General features: G+C 31.7%; 1 protein-coding gene across 2 annotated transcripts in view; it reads right to left on the minus strand.

Annotated features, from left to right (window-relative positions):
• LOC139482643 (protein shifted-like) overlaps window positions 1–22,005 on the minus strand; it is a 44,346-nt gene that overhangs the window by 7,420 nt on the left and 14,921 nt on the right. The window contains exons 3-7 of one of the 2 annotated variants that reach the window (XM_071266629.1): window positions 13,068–13,170; window positions 5,443–5,586; window positions 5,036–5,140; window positions 593–688; window positions 277–372 (exon numbers count right to left, since the gene is read on the minus strand). In XM_071266629.1, coding sequence (XP_071122730.1) covers window positions 277–372; window positions 593–688; window positions 5,036–5,140; window positions 5,443–5,586; window positions 13,068–13,170 — 544 coding nt within the window. The remainder of the gene's footprint in view (window positions 1–276; window positions 373–592; window positions 689–5,035; window positions 5,141–5,442; window positions 5,587–13,067; window positions 13,171–22,005) is intronic. The other variant, XM_071266636.1, reaches the window with a different exon arrangement.

Raw genomic sequence — 22,005 nt, forward strand, 5'->3', positions numbered from 1 at the left:
TAGACGAAACGAGCGTCTGGCGCAAATACAAAATTTACTCCTGGTATCTATGATGAGTTTATCTATATCGTTCTATCTGAATTTGGAACTTGTATATCGTTCTACCTTAATTGGCAAGCCTTGCTAATGTCTGTTTTGCATCGTTCTTATCGAATTGGCAAGTATTCCCCATATCTGTTATATAGTTTTTACCTAATTGGTAGGCATTACCCATGTCTATTATGTCGTCTTTACTGATTTGGCAAGTATTGCCCATATCTATGATATCGTACTTACTGAATTGGCAAGCATTGCCCATATATCCTTTGGTACACCAACAAACATCTTCTTGTATACACCGACCACCATGTTGGCAAGGCTCTCGGCATAAAGCTGTTGAAAAAACAAAAAGTTTCAAAACCACAAATAAAATTACATTTAAATAATCGTAATTGTAAGAAAAAATAAGATGCATAATTCCAATAACATAACATTTTAAGGCAGACGTCACCCCTTGAAGTTGGAAAAAACATAACGGCAAAATAATTAAAATATTTCTTAAATTTGGAATAAAAATTGAGAACACTATATAAAAGATGGTTTTATTGTTTACCTCGTTCACATCTTTTCCCAGAAAATCCGTCTGGACATATACAAACTTCTGGAGACATACATGTACCATTATTTTCACAACTTGGATCACAGAGGGCTGTAAACAGAAAACGCATACTAGTATTTCAAGGTCAGTATAGATCTCTAGAACACTAAGTAAAAACAACAGATTAGAGTTAAAGTAAACGAAAGATTGGTATATCAACTTTGTAACATAGTCAGTGGATTAAATATATTTTATTATGTAATAACAAAGTCAAGAAAGAGTCTAAAGTTCAAATGTTCGAATGTTTACAAACTGTCTTTAAAGTTGAATTGTTCGAATGTTCAATATCTCACACGGGCACGTGATCGTATAGTGTAACTGTTCATTCCTGTTAGAGTATTTCGGATATTAAGCACATTAGTTCCAGCCTACCCACGAGGTGGGGGAGACCTTGGCGGAATCTCCGGTACCAATCTCTTGTACCAATCTGTCCTCCTTCAAGTCCAAAGCTGGATCTTATATATCCAGTTGTCCATAAACATTGGCCCATAGCTAATGGCCGGTTACGTATTCGTCTGGATGTTAAATAATTCTAGTCTATGGTTAATTGTCAAACTGCAATTACCCCCCTGAAGGATACATGTTATTTCACAGTAGACATGGTCATTTATTGGCTGCAGGGTATACATGGTATGTCTATAATATTTGAACAGATCGTTATTTAAAAGTGTCCAAAGTGTACATTTCATAGAATGTTCGGTTATGCTGTAATTAATTCCTTTTTAATGAATTTCCTAATTAATACTCCAGTAATAATATTAATAATTAATGATATGAAACACAAATTGTGTTACATATTATGCCTTCCATCCAAAATAGAACGAAAGTTCAATAAACTACGGTAGTTTTTCTTCCTGTAGATTATCCTAATAGTTCATTGTAAGGTTTCCGGTAACCATCACCACACATCTAAAGTTTATAAAGTTCTATAAGTCCAATATCAGGATATAATAAGTTCATTACATTCATCAAGTCCAATATCTGGATATATTTACACATAGTTCATTTGAATCACCAGTAAAATAGTTCGATATACATAGTTCATGTTTTATTTCCGTCACCATCAAAGTATAAAGTTCATCAACTGCTGGAAAGGGCGCACAACTTTGTACAAGTGTCGTCATCATCATCTCCATTACGTAGTATTTGACGCATCTAGCTATTTGGTTCGTCCTTCTTAAGAGGCTGTTATCATCGACATTCGGTTAAGTTTTGTCCTTGACCAATGGCACGGAGGAAGACATCTCTCTGTTGTCAGTAACATCTATTCCAACCAATTGCGAAGACACCATTTGTTTTTACCAAATTGTTCGTGGCATTAGAACCAGAACTCACAACATTCTTTTTGGCTAACCAAGATATATTCTTAATTAATTAACAGTACAAAAATATGGCTATTCCAATGAAGATGGCACCTAAACCCCACTGATAAATTTATCCCAATTTGGACAAACTAAAACTTGTTTACTTCCCCTTAATTTCCTATTTTTTTTATTTATCAATCAGATAATTGACAGTTTGTTAGCTCGCCTTAAGTTCCAAAAGTTATCTAAGCCTAGCAAAATTAAGTTTTCACAATTTCTACGTATATAAATCAATACGTTCTTTTTTATATCAAATTATCTATTTAAAACAAATACGTTCTTTTTTTCTATATTAAATTGTCTATTCAAAACAAAAAAAATAAAAGGGGAAAACTGTCGTATACAACTTCTACAAGTTTTTAAAATCCTACATAAATAAAAACAAATATATGTTTATTAACACAAGACATAAAAAATAGATTTAAAATTTCACAAATTAAAAAAAATATATATAATGTGATCCTTTTCTACAACCCCTACACCTACATAATACCTATAACAAATAATATATACTAAATATTATATGTGTTACTTTGTTCCCAATTGTAATACTTTTACAGTTTTATTTTATTTGCTTCATTAATTAATCTTAACGTTAAATATAGACCAACAAATTAACAACATTTAAGATTCCATTAATAAAATTTTAACTACCTCTTGCGCAATTTGTTACTGACTCTACATTTCATATTTGACAACAAAAACACCTTATTGCGGAAAAAATGTCGTTCTCTGTAATGTATTACATTTTTCTAAAATTAGTATATAGTTTCCTTATACTATTTCCTTTCTTTTTTATATATATCTATTTTTCATTTGTTTTAAAATTTCAAACCTACTGCCTATCCCTTTTATACATTTACATACGACTATGTTGAGATCTGAGTTTAAAAATAGTATATACATTTAAAACTTAACTAACATCTTAAAAACTAAAACAATTAAAAAAAAATCTATGCCTACTTATGAACAAACTGACACATCGTTAAGATTCTTTCTTCAACTCCTTAATTAATTATTTCCTTATTCTTATCTTAATTTCTAATATTAATCCTCATATTAAGGTGTTCATGAAAAATTTCAATTTTACTGTAAAGCTAGTTTTCCTTTAATATCAATTATCTATTTCACTTAAATTTTCTCGTTACGCTCGTATGTCTCTTTTTTTTTTTTTTTTTTTTAATTTAATATCAATCTACCACAACAATACTAGTATGTAAATCCCTTAGGGCAAAACATATTTATGTGCTATTTTCTGAAGATACGTCTCTTTTCCTATTAACAATATGTAAATATGGCGTAATCTAACACCATAAAAAAAACTTGCACCATTTAATTACTAACATCACTTATGTTAATCAACCGAAGAAGGGGTTGGAATCTAAAATTATAGACTATTTGTTTTCTCTAAACAAATGTGCGTACACACTACCAACCTACGTAAATCCATACTTATCAATGGCTAAAATACGCAAACAATGTATCCTCAATGTACCCTTAACTTCATCTACCAAAGGTTCTAATTCAACCTTAATTTACACCGGTGCTCTGCTCATTTTACGTAAAACATATGTTTTCTAGAATAATTGAGTGTATCTTCAAAAAAACAACCCATAATATGACCAAAAACCACCATTAAATACGGAACAAAAAATGCTAATGTATCAAACATTTTATCTTTTTACAAATTTACTTTAAACGAAAAACTAGCTTCTCTATAACTTCACAAAAAAAAACCCGTTTATTATTTTTTTAAGAATCATATGTGTAATCTATCCTATCTCTTAAACAACACCTACCGCATAAAAATTAACACAAAAAAAATAACCTTTCATTCTGATAAAAAATGTGTATAATATTCATAATTTTTATATTGACCTATAATACCTTAAAACACCCAATAAAAAGTTTTATTTGAACCACATCTCGTGAACAAACTTCAGATTTTTAGCCTTTAAAAAAATACGGCCTCAATTCCTTTAAATCAAAAACTTTACTTAATATGTGTGCCATCCCTTGAAAAGCCATTTCTACTTGTTGTACTGACATAGAAATATCTTGATTGTCCATTAAAAAAAATGAAAGTAACTGAGTTCTTACCTTTTATATTCCTTCGCGTTATTTTAGACAATCCAAGTCGATCCTGGTCACGGCACCAAAACGACTAATGTAACATAGTCAGTGGATTAAATATATTTTATTATGTAATAACAAAGTCAAGAAAGAGTCTAAAGTTCAAATGTTCGAATGTTTACAAACTGTCTTTAAAGTTGAATTGTTCGAATGTTCAATATCTCACACGGGCACGTGATCGTATAGTGTAACTGTTCATTCCTGTTAGAGTATTTCGGATATTAAGCACATTAGTTCCAGCCTACCCACGAGGTGGGGGAGACCTTGGCGGAATCTCCGGTACCAATCTCTTGTACCAATCTGTCCTCCTTCAAGTCCAAAGCTGGATCTTATATATCCAGTTGTCCATAAACATTGGCCCATAGCTAATGGCCGGTTACGTATTCGTCTGGATGTTAAATAATTCTAGTCTATGGTTAATTGTCAAACTGCAATTACCCCCCTGAAGGATACATGTTATTTCACAGTAGACATGGTCATTTATTGGCTGCAGGGTATACATGGTATGTCTATAATATTTGAACAGATCGTTATTTAAAAGTGTCCAAAGTGTACATTTCATAGAATGTTCGGTTATGCTGTAATTAATTCCTTTTTAATGAATTTCCTAATTAATACTCCAGTAATAATATTAATAATTAATGATATGAAACACAAATTGTGTTACAACTTCAAACATTGTAAAATAGATTAAAAAAATATATTTATAAAATAAATGGGTTTTTTTTCCTGAGGTCCTGATATCATTTATCTTAATATATAATGTGTTTGTATTGCTAGCTCTTGGTTGTCATTTTTTTTTCATGTGTCACCGCTTTTTAGTTTTTCTTTTTTTTATTTCTTATTCCAAAATCAATAGAAGTTTTCTTGCATGCTGTGATTATCTACATGCGATACATACATTTTTCACAAGATTGACCATGGAAGCCTTGTGCACATTCACACAGACCTAGATGGTTACAGAATCCTCCGTTTAAACATTTAAACTTACAGCGAGTTGATGGCACTGAAAAAGAGACTAACATTCAATTTCTTGTATATATATATATATTATATATACAAGCCTTTTACATACATTTTGTTTTACATTCAATCCACTAAAACCGTAAATTCCTTATGAACAATCAGAAATGCAATTACCAATCGAGGAAACAGAATTTGTTAACACATTTGCATTCGCGCTTAGATAGTATTAGTTAACTGTAAACCATACAGTATGTACAATAATCTAAAACAACCAGTAGTGTTCTGTAATATAAACAGAGAGAAAATTTAAAGTTTAAAACTAACATAAAGAACCATTCTTACCAAAAGCATCACATTTTTTCTTCAAAGTAAGCTTCATAGGGGATCCTTTAATTGGTCTACCTTTATCGGTGAATATTTGTAGACCTAATATCAATGTTGATATACCATCCTCCTTACCCGTACATGGTATGGATATTTGAAAAACTGGAAAACAAAAGCACACCATATATACAATGATAGAACAAATTTAAAACTCGTGTGTCGAAGCTAATTTATGTGATTTAATAAAAAAAAAGAAAAAAAAAAAATGACCAAAAAATATCGAAAATTATTTATATAGTCTACTTGATTAAAACAGTATATAAGATGTTCCCATGACACTATTCCTCAAAATTGTGATATATACTGAATGTATGCGTAGCAATATTCGTGCATAGTTATTAGATTATATTTTACTGCTGCTCCTCATAGCATGAGGCATTTATGAGTAAAAGCGGAGTATGTATGAGTTTGGGTAGATTTCAAGACCTTTAGGATTTACATGTTAAAAAACCCGACTTAGCGTTTCGGTCTAACATGTTCTCATTCATTTAATATTTGCCACTGGACGTTAAGTAGCACTCCGTCATCATGTGTTTGTGAGACGCAAATTGCTAGTCTGCGGTTATGCGTGCAAAATACAATGGTTCACCAATCAATTCTTATTCTTTTCATATGAACGAAGTATTGAAATGAAGTGTGTATTATTTACCGAAAATTAATGTTTTGCTGAAATCTTACTTTCATCACCACAGCGTCAAATAGATATCAACTTGTCAATGTTCAGCATGTGTAATAATTAAAAGTAAATCGACACCACAATTTGTTTCTTCTGAAGAAGTCAGATGTTTGATTGAGCAGACGATAGAGAGAAGCGAAACAGCTGCTCTTACTTATAATAAAACTGTAGGTGCAGCAATATCATTGTAATAATTCTAATATTGTCTGATAATTTTTTGTACATTGAAAATTCATTATCTTATGTTAGATAATAATCAAAGATTCTTGAACTTTCAGTAACAGGTATCTATTATACATTGTGGCACGCGGTTAATGACGCAATTTCCGATCTATAATTTAAATTGTTATTTTGCATATTATTCATTCCAATAACGTTAAAACAATTTATGATTAATATAATTAGTGATGACGGTGCTATTTAAGATAATGATTTCGTCTTTGAAAAACGAGAGGCATTTTGAAACATAGTACGACTTTTATAGATAAACACCGGTCGTAACATAGACTGCCTATACTTAAAGTCATAGGAAACCTCAAATAAAAGAAAATGATGCATTTGATTTTTATAGCCAAATGGATAGTTTTCATTATAACTCTTTAATTTGTCCACTTTTTGAAGAAGTTTACTTTATTCCAACTTTTTGCGTAAAAACATTGCCTTTCTGCAGAATTTATTCTTGTCTATTATTAATAATGATCTTATGCTTATGATCTTAGTTTTTTTTAATCTATTAAATTGTCATACACTCACAATAAAATGGATCTATGTTATGCATTTTTTTTTTAAATAACTGACTTGTTATAATTGATTTAAAATCATATGTTGACAGCATCTTGATACCAGATCAACAATTAAATTGAAAATGGAAATAGGGAATGTGTCAAAGAGACAACAACCCAACCAACGAGCAGATAACAGCTGAAGGCCACTATTGGGTCTTCAAGCGACAGCGTGAGCGAGAAATTCCCGCATCAGATACAAAATGTTGAGTGAATAAAAGTATATTTTTGCGCACCCTCCCCCCCCCCCCCCCCCCCCCCCCTGGCACACACCCTAAGTCACCACCTAGTTTCCGTTACTATACATGTTTACCATTTGTCGTTAAATGAAATACACCTTAAATAAATCACAGTAACACTTCATGTACATGCAAGATGAGAAACATATTGAACAGGTATTACGAAATGAAACTTATATATAAACTCATCATAGATACATGTACCAGGTTTGAAATTTTGTTTTGATGTGCAGTTGATTGCTTCTCAAGAAATTCTAAAATGCTGTTATTTATTTTAATTAGAAAATGCTAATGATACAAGACGAAAAACAACAGGGTGTTGTCATGAGCTGAATGTTGATACAGATGTTGAAAGGACCAATTATATGACCTTGCTATTCCTAATGTTGTCTTGAGGATGCCAGCAAAAATATATTTCAATCTTACACATTTAAAATTAACGCTCACATAGCCCTTCGCAGCAAGCGAGTCAAAAATTAATTCCCATGAATCAAAGAACATTAACCTTTAAATGGTCAATTTATTCAGAAATCTTCAAAGACGCCATTTTTTCAAGCAGAAATCTAAGCTATAAAACTGACAAAGCTTTAACAAAGCATTACATAAGTGTTATTAGGAAGATGATGTAGAAAGCATGTTAAAATAATGTTGTTTAGACAAATTACATTGTGTAAATGTCAGAAAAATTCCAAGATGATATGGTATCACAAACAAAAACTTGCATTCCTATAATTTACTAAGATAATGATGTACCACGTTTTGTAGAACTAAATGTTAAAGGTATCTCATCAAAATATTTTTATGTTTACATGAAATTCATGTGGTAGACAGGGCGTGTTGTACTACAATTTTAACAATGAGAAAAATGTGCGGAAAATGAATGAAAGAAATGAGGAATGTTTATCCCTTTTGAATTATAGTAATGCTATATTTCAGTGAAAAATTTCATATTTATAATTAGACTGGTTGCATTTTCCCCAGAAAAAAAATAAGAACCCTTTCATGTTTTGGTCCATTGTCGTTCCTTATAAAGATATATATATATATATATAAAGGAGAAATGGTATATGATTGCCTAGTGGGCCAAATATCCACCACACGATGTTGTAAACAACTAGCATATGGGACTTCATTAATGAACAAAATCTATTGATTTTTTCATTTGCTTCAAGTTGTCTGTTTCTGTATTTCTATTCTCAGCTGTACTTAAGATTTGTATAAAGAATATGCAATCATGGTGTTTAATGTTGTCAATGAATGAACAAACCCAACAAACATTGAAACTCTGAAAAGTTCATATCTGAATACAGCCATGTGTGCCTTGGAGATGGCAGACAACAGGGCTGGTGATGTCCTCGGTGACAAAAGAGCCACCAACAGTGGCAACTCCCCAGTGGGAAAATACCGATGTCTGTGTGTCACTGGGTCGATGCCGCTGCTGGTGGACGTTTCGTCCCCCTGGGTATCACCAGCCCAGTAGTCAACACTTCGGTGTTGATATGAATATCAATAATGTGGTAATTTTTATAAATTTCCTGTTTACAAAACTTTGAATTTTTCGAAAAACTAAGGATTTTCTTATCCCAGGCATAGATTACCTTGGCCGTATCTAACACAACTTTTTGGAATTTTAGATCCTCAATGCTCTTCAACTTTGTACTTGTTTGGCTTTATAAATATTTTGATATGAGCATCACTGACGAGTCTCGTGTAGACGAAACGCGCGTCTGGCGTAGTAAATTGTAATCCTAGTACCTTTGATAACTATTTACACCACTGGGTCGATTGTTTCCTGCTGGTGGACGTTTCGTCCCCCTGGGTATCACCAGCCCAGTAGTCAACACTTCGGTGTTGATATGAATATCAATAATGTGGTAACTTTTATAAATTTCCTGTTTACAACACTTTGAATTTTTCGAAAAACTAAGGATTTTCTTATCCCAGGCATAGATTACCTTAGCCGTATTTGACACAACTTTTTGGAATTTTGGATCCTCAGTGCTCTTCAACTTTGTACTTGTTTGGCATTATAAATATTTTGATATGAGCGTCACTGATGAGTCTTGTGTAGACGAAACGCGCGTCTGGCGTAGTAAATTATAATCCTGGTACCTTTGATAACTAAATATGCTGTTATCCCGACAAACAAAAGTATACAAAACACTGCTTAGAAATCAAAGGTATTAAAAACATGGACCACACCAAAAACTTGGGGTGTTCTTAAAGTATACCTTGAGATACTGCTCCGCATTTGGCACAAGTCGTGTTGCTAATGTATGTAAAACCCAGATGAAACAAATAAAAGACCACAGTCATTATAAAACTATAACACATTAAATACTTGAACTTCAACATTCTGTCTAAAATATCATATGAAAGGGTTAGAGTCCATCTACTATAGTGGATTATACTGTATGTATCAAATATAAAAAACGATGTGGTATCATTGCCAATAAGACAACTGTCCACAAGAGAACAAAATGACACAGACATTAACAACTATAGGTCACCGTACAGCCTTCAACAATGAACAAAGCCCATACCGCATAGTCAGCGTTAAAAGGCCCCGATATGACAATATAAAACGTCTTTCAGAAATTAAACAGAGATTTAGAAAATATAACAAAAATTTTCTTTTAATTTAGACAACACCTGGTCATATTTTTCGAGAAGCATTTAAATATGTGGCTAGTTTGGGATAATTCACTACACCTAACCGCCCTCTCCATTGTTTCTCCAGAAAGTTGAATACCAAAAAGCAACATCGAAAAACACTCAATAAAAATCATTTGAGACATTTTCGGAACGATAATAAGACAACAGAAACATGTACAGTAACAAAATAAAATTGTAAAATTGCATTAATCTAAAACAATTGTAGTTCCTGAAAAACATCTCTCAAAGTAAACAGGAACGTACATGTATTATTTGTCAGGTGTACAATGTATTTCGGAACATATAAGATAAAACCTTGTGACCAATCATTTCATAATCTTGTTTTCGTCCATTACGAAGCTTTTCTCAATTACATAAACATTTATTTTTCTTTAAATCATCGGTAAGCCCAAATTAAATAACAGCATAACTAAAATAAACATACTCAGCAGAAACCAGAGTTAATGATTTGGAGTAAGTATATTGTGTTACCATAATAGATTTACAGACTCATCACAAAGCCGTTTATTCTAACAATTGGCAAAAATTCAGACATCGCCTAATTATAAAGATATATGTTTTATTCAATATCACTATTATTTTATAAATAGAAGAATACATTTCCAACTTTCTTATTTCGTAGGATGAGACATAAGTGGATGATGTGAATGGCTAATTATCATTAATATAGTTCAGTATACTAGCTAGAATAAGGTATTCCAATGTGGCATTCGAAAACAACAAGTAGAAAAAGCCATATAAACGGATTAAAATAAATGAAAATAATGACACACAACAAATTTTAAAACACAACACAGCATAAAGCAAAGACTAAACAACGCATACCCAGAGGCTCAAAATGCGGACAAGAGTAGATGTAAAATGGTATGTAAGCCTTCTAGTAAAATAGCGCATGTCGTGCCGTTTAAAAGGGGTTGATGATTTTGGCTATGACAAATTATATATTCCTCGTTTTTTCCAAAGTCCCTGTTTAAGGCCTGTCTTTTACGAACAAATTAAAGGAACAAGTATGTATATGCGAGAAGATAAGGCTGGTACGTTGTACACATTAGATATTGATAATTTGAAGAGCAAGCTCCTCCCCTTCACTATATTGACATCCGTCGTCTTCTCAATGGTATGTTAGTCTTCTAGTAAAATAGCGTATGTCGTGCCGTTTAAAATGGGGTGATGATTTTGGCTATGACAAATTATATATTCCTCATCATCTGCTACAGATATTCATTTCATGGTCAATTCAAGTTTTTCATCTAGACCATCATCATGGCCTATTATAATATATCGCGAGGAGCTTACGGTACCTATGGTATTCTTTATTCAAAGTCAACTTGTTTAGAGAAATAAAGAAGTCAGTCCTCAAATTATAAATTTTTAAACTCTCCACTTTTTACCGGATTTGAAATTAAAAACAAGTGCAAGCTTCATTTTTTTCCAAAGTCCCTGTTTAAGGCCTGTCTTTTACGAACAATTAAAGGAACAAGTATGTATATGCGAGAAGATAAGCACGGCTGGTACGTTGTACACATTAGATATTGATAGTCTTTGAAAAAAAATATTCCGTTATGGAGGCTCTGTTTGACATATGAAGACAGGCATGTTCATTGTCGTAACCAAAACCCCGTCCTCTTTTCCCAAATGTAACCTACAAAGTTAGACTTAACTCCATTTGTGTACTTAAATGTTCCTAATCTGGAGCAACATCTACTTTTCTTCCCGGATCACCTGAAACAATCCCCGATTTTTGTCATGGCTTTGTCGGTTTAATTTGGCTTATGATTGTGAATGTGCCTTTGGTGTTGTACTCTCCTCTTATTTGCTAGAGTCTGGGTGTGTTACAGTCTGATTAAAAGCAAACCTCAGCGCACCCGTTTCTGATATATCGCGTGGAAGCTGAGAGGTTTGATTTTAATCAGACTGGGTGGTTTTTTTTTTTTTTTTCTTTTTTTCTTTTTTTTTTTTTAATTACATACGATTCTTTTCCATTCCAAGAAATATCTAGAAAGTTGAAATTGCGTTCGGAAAAATACATTTTATCACAAAATACGCCATATTTTGGAAAATAAATCAAAGAGGTCTGTTTGCAAAGACAATGTTTGAATAGAAAAATGAAGTACTCCCTACCAATGTATAAGATATTTATTCAAGAGATTGATAAGAAAACTTGTACGCATTATAGAATTCCAATAGTCAAATCGACTTTAAAAATTGAAATAGTTTGTACCATTGATGTAGGTTTGTTCAGTTTGTATGTGCCAGTGAAAAGGTTATCAATGCTCATTGCAAGTTAAATAACCATACCGACATTTTTAACCTTTTATACATCTGTAAGATAAGCATTCCAAACGTAAAGTTGAAGTCGATTCTGTAAGATGCTAAGATATTTGTTTAAACGACAGCAATGAATTTAAGTGACTGAATATAGTAATTAAAATATTCATTTTAATTTTTTTTTCCAATTTATGTAAAAACTTGTGTGATATAAAACCGACATGAAAAATCCACATACATTTTGTAAGACAATGCACCAATTGCCTTGTATCAATTTTCTATTGTAAAATAATCAACTTCACAGTGTGAGATTCAATGGCATTTAACATCATACTTTACAGACAGATGACAACACTCAATTATTTATTTTTTTAACTTTTATTTTTTTTCATTTATGCTGCCTCTTCCCTGTATCGTTTGTATTTCTCATATAGCTAATCTCAGCTAACTATAGCAATAATCAATTAGTAAGCATTATTTAAGGCGAGATATATGTAGTCCGTAGATTTAGAATTAATGATAAATAACGGCTATCATCAAATTACATATTGATAATCGACAACCAAATTATCCATTTTCGATTTTACATTTGGGAATTTTAATTGTAAATTAAACTCATATTATTTATATGATGACAATATATATCAAATCTATTTCAGATAACGATCGAGGAATTTTACGGGCTTTTTAGTGCATACCTGTTAATTGCAAATCCTTCAGCTTTTATCACTGCTAATCGGTTTCTACAGCTATAATAGTAACATGTTGAAACTGATTAGACACTGAACAATCTTTTGACCAATTAGTCAAAACATAATATAGAAATGTCAAGTTTCACTTTTCAAATGAATACCATTTCTACATATGTAATGTATTTCACAAAGCATGTTTACATTGGAGTTAAGGGTTCTGTAGGTGCACGTGCTAACAAGGTATACTTACTACTTGGTCCACCGGGGATTACACCAGATGTCGGAATGCTTAGAAGTGGTGTGTACAATAACTTAACGTCTAGTGTTCTCAGCTCATCAAACCAATAAGTAAACTGAAATAACAAAAAAATAACAATATTAGGTACAACATTTTTTTTTCAAGGCATTCAAATTTCAACGATAAAAGTGCTTGGTCTTTAAATATCACGTGATTGTGAATTCATTAATATTCGTTGGATACTAATTTTCGTGGATTTCGTGGTTACAGTGGAGCCATGAATTCAAATGTTCCACGATTATAAATTATCTAAGGGAGACTTTGCCCAGACCACGAAATTAAATATCCACGAATATGCAAGTTTTTCTGAATCCACGAAAATTGGTACTCACGAAAATAAATGAATTCACAGTATTATTTTTAGAAATTGTCATAGGTTATGATTGCCAATGAGACAACTGTTCACAAGAGACCAAAATGACACAGACATTAACAACTGAAGGTCACCGTACTGCCTTCAACAATGAGCAAAGCCCATACCGCATGGTCAGCTATAAAAGGCCCCGATATGACAATGTAAAACAATTCAAACGAGAAAACTAACGGCCTTTTTTGTATAAAAAAATGAGCGAAAAACAAATATGTAACACATAAACAAACGACAACCACTGAATTACAGGCTCCTGACTTGGGACAGGCACATACATAAATAATGTGACGGGGTTAAACATTTTAGCGGGATCCCGACTCTCCCCCTAACCTGGGACAGTGATATAACAGTACAACATAAGAACGAACTATACAAATCAGTTGAAAAAGGGTTAACTCGTCAGATGGACAAAAATACAAGTAGACGTGGCTGGGTACTTGTACATCCCGACAACAAAAAGACACTAGGAACAGATCTGAGAGTACTCTCAGTTATCTGAAAGCTAGTTCAAAGCCAATAACAACTAATAAAAAAGGTCACTATAATTCGATTTTCAGCCATAGGAGGGGGCTGGAGAACTTTAACTCAACAAATATTCGTACTCAATTTCTGCATTTTGTGACAAAATTAGTAAGTTTCTATTCTTACAAAGCCAGACTATTCGTTGAAGTAATTTGTGTACTTTTTATATCCAACCAAAGACACAAAGAATATATCTTGTTTACACTAATAATTTGTCCAATACATGTATATTGCTTTCATAGTACAATTACTTATCAGTTATTTGAGATGACGTTATTCTCGAAATTATTCTTTATAAGATAATAAAGACGTTTATTGCAATAAGCACAATTATGCTATAGCACATTTAAATTACAACAAATTAAGAATGAGTGTAGAAATCAATTGAATTTGTTCAATACATTTTCACATTATTTTTGTATTATACTTGTATATGCCTTTCATAGTACAATTACTTATTTGAGATGACCTTTTTCTTACACTTAGAAATTAAGAATGAGTGTAAAAATCAACTTTTCAATACTTTTGCACGGTAGTTTAACAAGTTGATAACCTGCGTCCTGTAACAAGCCATCTGGATTTTGATAAAAATCTTGTTCGATTGTACAAAATTGAGAATGGTAATGGGGAATGTGTCAAAGAAAAAACAACTGGACCAAAGAGCAGAAAACAGCCGAAGGCCACCAATGGGTGTACAACACAGCGAGGAAATCCCGTACACGGATGCGTGCTTCAGCTGACCTATGAACAATTGTTCCCTTTTCTTTCACTGCTCGTTTTAAACTTTCGTATGCCGAGATACAGATCACTCTGGTACGCTGTTAGTTTTAAATTTTCGTATGCTGACATAGACATCAATCGGATACGCAGGTAGTTTTAAACTTTCGTATGCCGAAAAACAGATCACTCTGGTACGCTGTTAGTTTTAAATTTTCGTATGCTGACATACAGATCACTCTGATACGCTGTAAGTTTTAAACTTTTGTATACCGACATACAGATCAGATCAATCTGATACGCTGTTAGTTTTAAATTTTCGTATGCCGACATACAGATCACTCTGATACTACGTTTAGAAAGTAATTTTAAATAAATTGGCAATCTTTCTATTTTCATAAAAGAGCAAACATGTATCTGCAGACGATGCAGATTTGCTATAATTAATTTTGATACGAGGTTATTTTTTTATATTCAGATATCAGTATTGATGACAATATAAAAATTGAAATAGTTTATTAAAAGAAAATTAATAAAACGGCGATGAGAAAGATACTTTAATAAAATTGTAATAAACGACGTTTCAATCTTAGTTAAATAGTGATCATGGCAGTTTTGCTAAGCAACTCGTGTAATGTTAACTTTGCCTGCGCCAAGAAGCCTTTGATTTAGCTTCTGCTTACATTTAAATGTAGTGTATACATTTCGAAAGTTAAATAATTTTGTAAATACACCAAATAGGTGGTAGCAAATTCCTCAGTCAAAGCTAGCCTTAGACGGCTCGGCTCTTCTGTTAATGAGGCACTTGAGTTTGGTCACAGCTATCCTGATAAATGTTTAATATTCAAGAATCTCGTGTTGTTAGATCGAAAATTATTAACATACAGTTCTACAAATTCAAGATATCTTAAATTTTCATACACAATTGCAGTAATGTATTGGTGATTTATTGTTGTCTACTAAACGTCCAGTGACAAATATTTCACATATTTATATTTTTCTATGTCAACAATTTTAATTTTACAATTGTTTTAAAAACTAAGCATCAAGTGTTTGGTAATGAAATGTTTATTGAAAAAGCAAAACCCTAAAATTAAAGAAAAAAATAGGGTCCTCGTAAATATAAAATATGAAGAAACGAAATACATGTTTAACATTAATGATATAATATTTTCTACAGGAACATGGTGCTTTGAACCATTATTCATACTCAAAACTCCCTTCTTAGATATCAGTTGGTCGATAAACTCTTTTCTTTCAAGGTGTTGATTAAAGACGGGAAAGGAAAACGGAACGGTAACGGAAATTATAAATATTTCTTTCCGTTTCATTTTCTGTTGATTACCGCCGTTTACAACACCCTTTCTTTCTCTTAGATTAATATGGTACTTTCTTATACAGATATGAATAAGAGACGTTCTATGGTTCCAATTAGACAGCGGACGCATCACAAATACCAAATAGACATTTAGAGTTCGACCTATAGTTTTCAACAAATACAATTGTTTTTACAACATATTCGCTCTTCTTAAAATGTGTCAATAAATTAAACTTTCAAAAAACTGCCGTCAAGACATTAAAAAACAAAGCACAAAACAAATTTGTATCAGGTAAAACTTATGAGTTTCATTAATTTGGAAAGGCACATACACATGAAAATCTGTAAAAACCTGTACTTTTTTTCATTCAAGCACTTAACTCTATAATATATAATGATAGACTAGATTACATAGATAACAAGACAAAAGTACCTTCAAAACAATAATAAACTATACTATTTATACTGTTTTATAGATTGTTCGCAGTAATTGATACAAACCTCAGAGTACTTTAACCTGTTGATATGAAATTAGTTGATATGATAAAAAATACTAAAATGTTGAGATCAGATCATTTAAAAGCTAAATATAAGCAGTATTGAATCCCTAATAGAAGATTTAATCTTGAAACAATTACCATTACAGATTATTCTAAGCCCGCAATGACAAAAAACTGAGTAAAAGAGTAAAATATATAAATGAAAACCATATATATAAGTATTGATTGTACATGTATATATGCGCATATATGCGCGAAGCCCGTCAAAGATTTTCAGCTCGTCTTGTATTTCCCAAGTTTTTCTGCTGGTTGTGATGATCATGTCTTTCCAAACAAATGTCACAGACATTTTGTCCCCCAAATGTCTTTTGTTTTGGCTCGCATGCGTCATTTTTATTCGAGGCTGACAAATATGTCTCAAATTTTGCAAATTGATAGGTTATGGGAACTTACATAGCCAGGGGACAGCACTAATCAGTTCATAAAATTTTCTTTATTTTAATTCTATATAGTGTTTTTTCATCGGATACATGTACGTTGTAAACAAAAAACCGTCCGAAGATATGGAGTTGATTATTTATTGCCCATTTGTCTTCGTAAATAAGTTAAATTGATTTAAGAAATTTGAAAAACAAGTACCTTTTTGCATTAATTAAGTTTAAGTATATAAATTTACTTGCATAATTTCCAAAATTCACTTTCACTGTAAGCTATTATGATTTTGTAAGCATCTCTACTCTCAGTTATCAGATTAAGAGATTTGTAAAGTATCTCATAGCATAAATCTCTAGGATAAGTTAGTTTTATGAATGCTTTTCGTGAATTTCAAATTTTTTCTGTAAAAAGCGATTAATTATATATTTATTTTAAAGTAAAATTAAATTTATTTGTAAAACGGCATTGCATGCACTTTAGGTATGCAATTTGAAAATGAAACTTAATGACTTCACAATTAAATTGACACTTTAATCTTATAACAACACAATCTTTTTCATGGGAGTCTTAACCTATTTACTCTATAAACAGTAGAGAACATCCCCTCAATAAGATAGGGTCAGATATCCTTAAGTATGGTACACGTCTGCTAAATTATACGGATCGGCTACATTTTGCCATCAGTCTGAGCCACTCTATATTTTAATACAGAATAATGTTCTGAGAAACCAAAGGAATTCACGTTAAATTACTTTATGGATTTCTGTGGAAGTCTCTTAAGATTACGTAGATTTTATCAATACTTATTATCTACTCCTACTGTTAGCATATGTACGAGAAATAGAGGTGCATGATTAAAAATTAGAATGAAGCAATAATGGTAAATTAACCTATTAACATGGGCATTTTAACAACTTATGTGAGGACCGTTGTACTGTAGTTCCCAATTATATACAATATCCGATATGATACGATTTTGGTTAAGGAGAAATTCGATAGCAGCTGTATCATGAGAAAACTGACCTGTCTTTGGGTCGAACTTAAGGAATCTAACTGTAAACAGTTGGGTTATTAACATGACAATGTACTTTTGAAAAAGGATGTGCAAGAGTTGTAAATGAGTGCTTAAAAATTGTAATTGGTGTTTAACGCAACTTTCCGCACTATTGGTTATTCTGTTGCGACCAATTTTCATTGGCGGAGGAAGCATGGGTTCCTATAGAGGACGTTCAACAGGAAAACTGACAATTTTAATCTATGAGATTTGGGGGGGGGGGGGGGGGGGTCGTACTCGGAACCTAAGCATTGATAGGCTATGGACTATTTTACTACGCGATGTTGGAAGGCTAGTAAATAAGTACTACTAAGAGATCACTCGGCCAGCGTAGCGATTTGATGTTATAATTTAAACATGAAATTCATTAAATTAACTATGAAAATTGTGAATTATTTTACAAATGATTTAATAGCATTGTCTGTTTTCCTAATCACAAATTGTGTTGTTTGTCTGTGATGTATGTTTACACAGTTTTTGGCTGTAAAAGGGGCCCTATAAGTCCCAATTATTGTTAATACATTACGTGTTTAACCTATTATGTCAGTTTGAGTTGCTCACCCAATTTTTGTCCGTATATCGGAACTGTTAACAACTGTAATAATAGAGGGAGGTTTTACTAGCTAAAAACCAGGTATAACATATCATTTTCTCCGGAAAATGTCTGTACTTAGGCAGGAATAAACGGTATATTTTTATTGAAATAAAGATTATTTATTTATTTATTTATTTATTTATTTATTTATTCGTTCCATTGGTTGAGAAAGCACAACTTCCATTTTGTCAGTTCTTATGGACATCTTTTTATTTAAATATACTTACAGTTTGACCGTTTCGGAATTCTTATTTGCATATTAAATACCTATAGTTTGACCGTTTCGGAATTCTTATTTGCATATTAAATACCTATAGTTTGACCGTTTCGGAATTCTTATTTGCATATTAAATACCTATAGTTTGACCGTTTCGGAATTCTTATTTGAAATATTAAATACCTATAGTTTGACCATTTCGGAATTCTTATTTGCATATTAAATACCTATAGTTTGACCATTTCGGAATTCGTATTTGCATATTAAATACCTATAGTTTGACCGTTTCGGAATTCTTATTTGCATATTAAATACCTATAGTTTGACCGTTTCGGAATTCTTATTTGCATATTAAATCTTCTAACTTTACGTAAGCGAATAATCATTTCTGTAGACTGTTTTGATAATCGAGATAATGTACTTCTTTTGATAATAATGACGTAAAATATACATTTTGACAATCGTATTGTATATAAGCGACTTCGATTTTTAGCTTGTTTTCACGTGATAACATCGTCACACGTTTGACTAAAAGTTGGAAATAATAAGAGATTGATTGTTGCAGTAATGAACTATTATGAGGATAATTAAAAAGTTTATTTCAATTCTATAATCATCTTATTGACGTTCTTTATACGAACACTTTTATTCATGTTTAAAACATCACCATTTCCCATATAATCTAAGTCTAAAAATAAAGGTTTTCGCTATTAGAATAAAAATACAGAAAAAATAATTAACGAAATCACTATTTAAAATCAGAACATATCAGAACTAGACAATAATAAAGTTTGTTTTAAAGTTCGTAAATTACAACGCAATAACGATCAAAGACGAACTCCGTAAAGATTTATTTGTTATCTTTCAGATTAAGCATGGACTTCGTCTGGAACTGAGATAATATCATATAAGCAATGTCAATTAATTAAATACACGGTGACGCAAGGTCTATATGCTTCCTTAGATGAACATCAGTCTTCAGTATTTTTTTTTTATCAACAATTTATAATTTATCACATACAAATAAACTATAAACTGTATGAAGATATTTTTTACTACTGCCGTTAAAATCATCATATCCCTGTCACCGTACATTGGGAGAGGTTACACATTTTGTTTTGAACAAACATAAACCTGTTGCATTAACATTAAAAACTGAAAAATCTCTTTTCTAATGTAGATTATCATTCAATGAAACTTCTTCAGAAAGATGCACATTTGCATAGAATGCACTTAAAAACGTTGAAATATAATAACAGTTAAAAAAGAGTACGACATAATGTGTGATTTCTTTTCACCTTTAAAAATAACTCATCATCTTTTTGAAGATGTATGCCAAATTATATGTGCATCGCCCATTTACTATAACTTCCAGAGGTGTATAACTAGAGGTGTATAATACTTTTATAGGTCTCTGACAATACCATACACAAGTGCTTACATGTAAATGCTATTTAAGTTCAATTTTAATCATGTCAGTGACCGCTTTATCTTGTTTATTTAAATAAGAAAGGTATTACAAATGTACATCGATGTCCGTTCAAATAACTGAGATTATAAAAATATGGTCACTTGGATAACTATTGGACCTTTTTCGTGTATCTGGTAGTAAACCCAATGTGATAGGCGTGAGTTTGGCTCTGTTGGGTATATAAATATGCAGTCACTTCTAGTCAGACTAGAGGCGTTAAATCGGCTGTCTCAAGTTTCCAATAGAAACTGGAAGATGGCAAAACATAGAAAGAGAAAACAGAAAATGTGTACATTGTATTGTGTAATTTAGATGCCATTGGTGATGAATACCATTACATTTTTAATTGTTCAGCTTTTGATAATTGTAGAAAACAATGTATTGCATTTTACTATAGAAATAGACCAAACACATTGAAGTTTAATAACTTAATGAATTCAAAAAAAAAACGTACAGAACTGATCGAACTAGTATGTAAACTTATTAAGGAGATCAATAACGAATTAAACTTTTCTGGGTGAACAATTGTGAATGCCTCTATCTACTTTTGTACATTATTTATGTATGTAATTGTATTGAAATATGTATAATTATCTCTATACCTTTGTAATTTGGTTTGTGAGAATAAAGATATATAGTAGGAAGAGTACACATTAAAGAATCCTTGCACGGTCAAATTTCTAGCATGTTCAACCAAACCCTTTTCCTACGGTAAGCTGAACCCCCCATACCTTCATCACAGTTGATATACATTGAAAATTTTACATATTTGATACATTGTGTGTTGAATATGCATGTAATGTATACCAATAAACAATTTGTCAAGCAGATGTACATTCAATACTCTCGGTAGTTTTCCCACCAATTATACCTACTTTTTAGTATTGCTACTGAACGTTTAGAACACAACAATCAATAAAATGTCATAAGTATAGACATAATGATATGGAGTTAATTTCACAAAAATTAGACTAACGACTAAGATTTTTCGTAAGTACATTTATGCTGAATTGTTCTAGGCTTACGATCAATCTTTATCTCGTCAGAGAAAGAGACTCTTGCAAAGCTCGCATGTACAATATAAAAATAAGAAGATGTGGTAAGATTGCGATAAAACAAATATCCAACAAAGTCCAAATATCGTGAAGTTAAGTAATTATAGGTCACTGTATGGCCTTGTAAACCAACTCAAGGCCCCGACATGACAGAATGTGAAGCAATTCAAACGGGAAAAAGTGAAGATCTGATTTATGATTTTAAAATAATAAAACGAAAAACCGATACTGTTTCATGTGTATAGTGACAGCAACCAACACACACCACCAAATAACAGCATCAGTATTCACGCCAATAACCGTACTTACATCGTACGAAACATGCAATATACGATAGACTGTTCTATTTACTTTGGCGATCCCCTTTAAAACTTGCGGTTGTCTTTATTTTGAAAATCTTCCAAGTCAATACTTTATTTATTCAATTTTTCAATTAATAAAACATTAAAAGAAGATAACATTCTTTATTTTTCTGTCAATATTTTATGTAAACTGCATTAAAATCTTACATACTGACTAATTTAAACAGATTAAAGCAATATCACATTTCTCTGGACTTAAATTATGTTAAAGTATTTTTAGTGTTGACTTTTAAATATTTGCCAACTAATATTTATACTTTATTATAGTGTTTAC

The sequence above is a fragment of the Mytilus edulis genome, chromosome 1 (assembly GCF_963676685.1).
Source record: "Mytilus edulis chromosome 1, xbMytEdul2.2, whole genome shotgun sequence".
Lineage (NCBI taxonomy): Eukaryota > Metazoa > Mollusca > Bivalvia > Mytilida > Mytilidae > Mytilus > Mytilus edulis.